Source organism: Kryptolebias marmoratus, linkage group LG19 (assembly GCF_001649575.2).
Source record: "Kryptolebias marmoratus isolate JLee-2015 linkage group LG19, ASM164957v2, whole genome shotgun sequence".
Lineage (NCBI taxonomy): Eukaryota > Metazoa > Chordata > Actinopteri > Cyprinodontiformes > Rivulidae > Kryptolebias > Kryptolebias marmoratus.
Window position 1 is genome coordinate 2,581,703 of NC_051448.1, and position 7,402 is coordinate 2,589,104.

Consider the following 7,402-nt stretch of genomic DNA (forward strand, 5'->3'; position numbering starts at 1 on the left):
CTAAGTCACTGTCAGAGAAAACTTCACTAATTAGGCTCAGTTTTTTAAAGCAAAATAAGAATCAGAGACTCGATCTGAACCAGACTGGAGGGCCGGATGAAATGTTACAGAGGGCCGGATCTGGCCCGCGGGCCTTCAGTTTGACACATGTGATTTATTGGATGTTTGGGCCTCTGAACCAGAACCTTCATTTCAGGCGACTTCACGTCATTTAGGAATCATTTCGAGAACAGAGCGAGACAGAAAGTCCGACGGCGCCGTTTGTCCCGTGTCCCGCCGTGACAAGCTGTTGTTGTGTCTGTTCAGCTGGCCGGGGTGGACGTCATGGCGGCTCTGGACCTGTACGCCGAGAAAGGCCAGTGGGACAAATGTCTGGACACGGCGTCCAAACAGGTAGAGAACAAACGGTCACCCTCAGCTCCTTTTATCGTATTTATTACGACTTTTAGGAAGTTGTTCTGAATGTGACCCGGCTTCTACTTTCAGGACTTTTCTTGCTGTTTTTGTCTAAAATAATATAAATCCACTTCTCTGCTTGTTCTAAAATAACTCAACAACATAAAGCTTTGTCTTTTCAGACACTTTTAGATGTTATTAATATATTAAGATCACAAGTCTCTTGATCTGAGATAATATTTACATTTTAAACGTCATTAAAAACTATAAAAGTGAGAAATTATTTATTGAATAATTTCCAAGAGCAGATATAATTTCTGCTCTTGGAGGAGCCATTTTCAGTATTTGAGGACAAACACTGAATTACTTTTAGATCGTTATTATTAAAGCATCAATGTTTGCTTTAATAACATCTGTCCAGGGGTTCATGAGATATTTTGCTAACAGAGGGCATTAATGCAGGGCAGTAATGATTTTTCATAGAAATTAACTCAATTCTTCCTCCTTCTTTGTCATATTTTCCCAGCTGTGGTTCACTTCACCCTCATTACTTTTAGTTTTTCCCTCAGGAAATGATTTAGTCTTATTTTTTATGGTCTAACACCCTGAAATTACTTCAGGTAACTGATAAATAATAATATGAGGCAGCAAAAAGAGTCTTTTCTGTTGACTTGGAGCCTCGGAGGGCTGAGATGCTCCAACTGAAGAAGCAGTTTTAACCTGTAAGAACATTTCTGCCACAAAGTTATAATTAATTTAGTTGTGTAATGATGACTGTCTTTGTTTAACCATCTTTAAATGATGTTAAAGTTGGATCAGCTCTCTGTGGATCTGAGTGGGTGAAGCTGAGTCGTGTTTTTGTCAGAACTTTAAGATCCTCCATAAGTACGTGGCTCTTTACGCGACTCATCTCATCAAAGAAGGAGAAGCTCTGAAGGCTCTGCAGCTCTACGTCCAGCACGGAGCTCCACCCAACCCTCAGGTAGACTTCAACAGCTTCACCTGCTGCACAGAATCAGTGCTGTTCGCTGCAGTTAACAGTCTTTTCTTTCCTGCGTGTTTGTGATCAGAACTTTAACATCTACAAGCGCCTGTTCCTGGACCTGATTAACCTCCCCGGCACCGACGGCCCCGAGTCGTACCGCATGTGGGCCGACCTCCGAAACTTCCTGCTGCAGCTGGTAACGCCCAACGCCGCGTCCCAAGGTGAGCCTCCCAGGAGCTCGACGGCGGCCACGCTCTGAGCCGTTTCTGTCCTCGTGTGGTTTGTTTCAGTGCGAGAACGTCTCCAGATCAGCCGAGGCCAACTCCCCGGCTCACGAAGACTTCGAGCAGATGCTGCTGATCGCTCACTACTTCGCCACCAGATCTGCTGCCAGAGGAGTCGAACAGCTGGTAGATTTTAACACGAACCCACGCAGACAGGAACTGGACAACACCGAGTTCACCGCTCTTCTTCTGTGGTGTTTTTCAGGTGAGCGTGGCGGCCAAGCTGTCGGTGTCTCTGCTGCGCCACACGGAGCTCATCCCAGCAGACAAAGCTTTCTACGAAGCCGGTCTGGCCTGCAGGGTGAGTCCAGCAGCAAGAAAACGACTTTGTTGGCAGGTGGAGGAGAGTCTGGAGAGGTGGAGGTACGCTCGGGGTTGGCGTGGCAGAGGAGGATGCTGGGAAATCTGTCCTCAACCTCTGAAAATCTTTATTTTTAACTGTCGGTTTGATTAAAACCCCAGTTCAGGCACAAGCTTTGGGGAATTTAACGTCTCATAAACCCGTAAATCTGATATGTTCTCTATGTTCCAGTGTGAGTAAAATATGGGTTTATCATTGCTTTCAGTTTTTATTTACCTTTTATTTACACAAGAAGGTCTTCAGAGCTGTGGCTCATTAGAGACATGCTGAGTCCTCAGCAGTTAAACCCCTAACAGTGATGTTTCTGATTGTTAATTAATTATTAAAAATCACTCTGGTTCGTGTTGGAGCCCCTTCAGCGGGCATGAAGAGCCCCGCCTGGCCCCAGAGCCACAGCTTGCTGACCCCTGGTCTCACCGGTTTGACCCTTGTGTTTCCGTTCATTTTTCTGAAAATTAAAATGAAATGCAATGTTTTGATTTGTGGTACATTTTCAAATTGCACAAGTCAGGCAACTTTACTGATTAACCTTTGGAGTCAGCTCGATTCAAGATGGCTGCCGGAGCCAACTGACCTTACTGCTGAAACTCAGGCAGTTTTACAGACATTTAGCTCAAATCTGATAATGTCACCGTTATTTTCAAAACAGCTAAAACTCTCAACATGAGAGGATCTCAGTCTAAAACTCTGGCACCAAAGGTGGCGGGTGACAAGCATTTCCTCCTATATAATCCTTAAACCCTTTAATTTTCAATTTAAAACAATTCTGTGACCTTTGACCTTTGATTTGGCTCGTGTAAAGCTGTATCTTTAGAGGAACTTTGATGATAAAGTAGAACATGTCGTGTTTTGTTGATCCTGGCAGGCCGTTGGCTGGGAAAACATGGCCTTCATCTTTCTCAACCACTTCCTGGACCTGTGTGACGTGAGTGACGAAACGTCTCGTCCGTCCCGGCAGACGTGAGCTCAGTGCTACCGTTTCCCTTCGTTAACTCGTCACTTCCTGTCTGTAGGCCGTTGACGAAGGCACCCTGGATTCCCTGGATCACTCCGACTTCCTGGACACAGACGTTCCCTTCGAGGTTCCCGTTCCGACCAAACTCTGCGTCACCGTAAGGAAACCCTCCCCTCGCCGCACGTCCAACTCGTCCCGCTGTCTGACAGACGGAGACGGTGTTGGTGTCACTTTCCTTTTGAGAATAAACGCAGCTGGAGCGGATTCATGGAATCACGTCGGCTGATCATCAGCTAAAAATGATCGATCCATTTTTACCGATTAGAAACGATGAGACGTTTGGGACAAATGTGGCCGTCCAACAAAAAATCTGATGACAGAAAACTATTTGTTACGATCCGGCAGCTGGAAATCTGGTTTTCTGAGAAAAAAACAAACTTTTATTTCATACACAAATTAAATTACACCCCCGTGAAAGGCGGGTGATCATGTAGCTGCCTGCATTTATCCTGACAGAGTCACGGCCACCTTAACGAACTCCAAAATGGCCGTCTGTGCCGTCAGTTTATCAGAGTTTCTGGTTAATGTTCCGTCTCCTCGCTCGCTTCAGGCCGAGCAGCGGGAGCAGATCCGGGACTGGGTTCTGATGGTGTCCATGGACCAGCGGGTGGAGCAGGTTCTCCCTCGGGACGACAGGAACACGTACGAAGCCTCGCTGGTGGCCGCCGGCACCGGACTGCGCTCGCTGCCGTGTGTCCTGACCGGTAAGCGTCCACACTTTCATCGCTTCATCGGGAGAAGATCGTTCTTGTTTTTAGGAAGTTCATCCTTTCTAAACTTAATTTATTTATTTTTATTTATACATGAAGATCTGCTCTGGTTTATTAATCAGAGCCTCAATAAAAGAATCCAATCAACTGATTTCATTAAAATTTATTAGTGTACATTTTTAAAACAAAAAAAAGTGTTTTTGATTTTGTTTTTTATGTATCTGAGGTGATATTTTACTTCTTTTTGCGTCATATATAGTATATCTTTATTGATTTTTATCAATATTTCACCAGAATTAATCTTTTCTCTTAAGTTTTTGCTGTAAAATCATTTGAAATGCTTATTTAAGAGTCGTTCGTGTAAAAAGAGACTCATTCTTAAGTTTATTTCCGTAAATTAAAAGCTAAATAAGAGATCTTTGTTATCCACAAAGCTCTGACCTTTGACCTTTGCTCCCACCTCCAGGCTACCCGGTGCTTCGGAATAAAATTGAGTTTTCTTCGGCGGGAAAACAAGCAAACAAGGAGGACTGGAACAAGTTCCTCATGGCCACGAAGGTGACTTCCTGTCTGAGCCGAAGGGAGATGAATAATCTGTCTCTGTCTCTGTGAGGACAGAGCAACAAGACCTGGGCTTTCAAATAATAAGATGTTCTCCTTACCTGCCACTAGATGTCACGAAACTCTTCCCGGTGCTCCTTTAACGAGCAGCCAGCCGGTTTATTGATGCTTCCTCTGATAAATGATCGGATTTTATTCCTTAACTCCGGTTTGTTCCTGTTTCTGCTGCAGACCACCCACAGTCCCGAGTGTCAGGACGTCCTGAAATTCATCAGCCAGTGGTGCAGCGGGCTGCCAGCCTCGGGTTTCTCCTTCCACTGAAGGAAACGACTCGACCTCCCGCTCTGTTTCTCAACACCTGCGGCTTTCTTCCCTTTTTAAAAGAGGTTTATTTCAGGTCACATGAAGAATTTTATATTAATATAAATTCTGAAACACAAATATCCAGACAAATGTCGTTCAGAGTAATAAAACTCACAAAATGTGTATCTTCTTAGCAGGACCGGTAGTTTTGATCTATTCAGAAAACTCCTACAGTTATGTTTTCTTTTTGTTCCGTAAATATGGAGCCTGTTAGCTTAGCTTAGCTTAGCCTAGCCAGAACAGGGGAAGCAGCAAGCTGTTTTCTCTTCTTATCTCTTTAATTTTACCTTCTGAATTTAAAACATTTCCCGCTGCAGTTACATATTCCACGACCAAACGTTAAGACTTTTAGAAAAGCTGACTTTTCTTCCATTTTCAGTTTTTACATGACTCTAAGAGAAGCTAAGTTAACAGCTAGCTGTAGCAACATGCTAACTCCACAAACATGACTTCATGAGTTTTTACCAAAATGTTTTACTTTTTATTTTCTAAGAGTTTAAGCACTGTCACAGCAAAGTACAATTTGAAATAATATAATTATTTTTTTTGTTTAATCAAAATCAGTCGTTTCAGTTAAACAAACAGACCTAAATTGTTGTAAATGTCAAAGCTAACAAAAAACTATTTAAGTTCCAAGTAAATCCTGAGGAGGATATAAAAAGTTATGGATTATTTTGATGCCGTTACAGAGACTAAGATGGGAAAAAAATAAAAACACTCTTTATATATGAACACAGAAATTCATATTTCTTTTCTAAATGGTCTCCCAGAAGCGTTTAAAACCAAACGTTTCTGTTCAGAACTGAAAAGTTCTTCTGCTGACCTTTCAGAGGACGGATTAATGTCCTCAGCTCCTTAATGTTCCTGTTTCTGAAGCCAGTAACGCCTCCGATGTGTTTAATGTCTATTTTATTTAATAAAGCTCAAACAAAAGTAGTTTTCAACACTTTCTTTCATCTCTGGACGGTTCAGTTTATTGATGTGGCGCCATCTTGACTCGTAAAAGTTCATCCATTCATAACTTTTGGTTGATGTTCTGGAAACACATGATCGTCCTTTCTGCGGCGGGCGACGATAAAACTGATGACCTTCTGTTCGTTGGTTTGATCGTCACGTGGGCGCTCACTAATAATCATCTCCAGTACCTATAAAGCAAGACCTGTCGCAGTTATCTTCATCATATAAATAAAAACCTTTATCATCAAATATGTAAGGATTGTTGTCCTCATCAGACCCGTCCTCATTAGACCTGTCCTCTTGGACGTAGTGGCTGTTGTTGAGGACGGAGACGGTCAGTGGGAGTATCTTCAGGAGGTGTTCGTCCCTCGTTCCTACGAGAGGAAACAGCGTTTCTCCGGAGCTGCAGCTGAACGAGTGGATGAGTTCGTTGGACCCGTAGAATCTCAGATGTCCTCTGTCCAAGTCCAGACAGACTCGGATCGTCTGGAACTGCGTCTGCTCTGGGAGAATGAGGACGGGGTTGTGAGGGGAGAACGTTTTGTACGAGCCTTGATGTAAACACATTGTCCACAGTCCAGACAATGAGCGCAGATGTCCTTTTCTTTGGACAGACTTTGATGCCACGCCCAGAACCCAGTGCTGGTTGTCTCCCACCTGGACCTCCCAGCTGTGTTGGCCAGATGTGAACCCCTCGGAGCCGAGGACGATGCAGGCGCTGTCAAACCTCTCCGGGTTGTCCGGGACCTCCTCGGTCTCCCCCCACTTGATGCAGCGCAGGTTTTCAGACAGCCGGACTCCTGGATGAGCGGTGTTGGGATCCAGAATCACCGGACAGCACGAGTCATTCATCTTGGTCCAGATGTTGAACTTCAGGTTGCCCAGATGTGTGGCTTCATCTAAAAGAGGCTCCGCGGGCGGCTGTGGGTCCCGGGGTAAGAGGTTCAGCTGGACCCGAGCCGCCGCAGACACGTAGTTCTGCAGGAAGGACACATCCTCGGCTTTCAGATCCTCTTTTGTGGCTCGAATCGTGTCTGAGAGATTCGTCATCTCTCTCCTCAGATCCATCCTCTTCCTCTTCATCGCCTCACGTTTTCTCTTCTCCTCCTCCTTCAAAGCGTCGAGCCTGGCCTCCTCCTCCGCTCTTAAAAACTCCCGGAGTCTCCTGAACTCCTTCCTGATTTGCTTCTTTGCATATCGGGCCTGGTCCTTGATGTGTTTTTCTGTTTCTTCGTAGTTTTCTTGAATCTTGTCGAAGGCCTTGAGTTTCTCCTGGAATGGCTTCAAGGATTCCCGAAGCTCCTCTCTGGAATCCTGAGCGACTTCGCCGATGGGTCTGAACCTGTGGTCGGCGTGTTTCTCCGAATCCCTGCAGACGAGACAAACCGGTTCCTGATGCTCCAAACAGAAGAGCTTGAGTTCCTCAGAGTGCAGGCTGCAGAACTCCTGCTGGTCCCGCTCCAGCAGGAAGGCCTCACACAGCTTCTTCAGCGCCGAGTTCGGCGGCGGGCGTTTACATCTGGATACGCCTTTACAGACGGGACACTCGAGTGTGTCTCTCCTCCACCGCCGCTGCAGGCAGCTGTCGCAGAAGCTGTGGCTGCACGGCAGGAGGACGGGATCTCTGAAGACATTGTGGCAGACGGGACAGCGGAGGTTCATCTCGCATTCAGAGGACATGTCCCGTCTGAGCCAAGCAGAAAACACAACGATCCGTCAGCCTCAGTCTGTGAAGTTCTGAAAACTCAGGTTTGCTGCAGGTCGAGGCGT

At 45.4% G+C, this 7,402-nt stretch overlaps 2 protein-coding genes across 2 annotated transcripts in view; one reads left to right on the plus strand and one right to left on the minus strand.

Annotated features, from left to right (window-relative positions):
* The window catches only part of ift172 (intraflagellar transport 172), a 35,801-nt gene extending 30,198 nt beyond the window's left edge, over nucleotides 1–5,603 (plus strand). Inside the window, exons 39-48 of the mRNA XM_037981616.1 lie at nucleotides 307–393; nucleotides 1,262–1,378; nucleotides 1,467–1,577; nucleotides 1,672–1,791; nucleotides 1,871–1,966; nucleotides 2,892–2,951; nucleotides 3,040–3,138; nucleotides 3,592–3,745; nucleotides 4,218–4,309; nucleotides 4,544–5,603. Of these exons, the coding sequence (XP_037837544.1) occupies nucleotides 307–393; nucleotides 1,262–1,378; nucleotides 1,467–1,577; nucleotides 1,672–1,791; nucleotides 1,871–1,966; nucleotides 2,892–2,951; nucleotides 3,040–3,138; nucleotides 3,592–3,745; nucleotides 4,218–4,309; nucleotides 4,544–4,633 (1,026 nt within the window). The 3' untranslated portion in view covers nucleotides 4,634–5,603. The remainder of the gene's footprint in view (nucleotides 1–306; nucleotides 394–1,261; nucleotides 1,379–1,466; nucleotides 1,578–1,671; nucleotides 1,792–1,870; nucleotides 1,967–2,891; nucleotides 2,952–3,039; nucleotides 3,139–3,591; nucleotides 3,746–4,217; nucleotides 4,310–4,543) is intronic.
* LOC108228677 (tripartite motif-containing protein 35) lies at nucleotides 5,134–7,402 on the minus strand. Its single transcript, XM_017404271.3, has one exon. It carries the CDS (start codon nucleotides 7,310–7,312, stop codon nucleotides 5,801–5,803), a length of 1,512 nt encoding a protein of 503 aa, XP_017259760.1. The 5' UTR covers nucleotides 7,313–7,402; the 3' UTR covers nucleotides 5,134–5,800.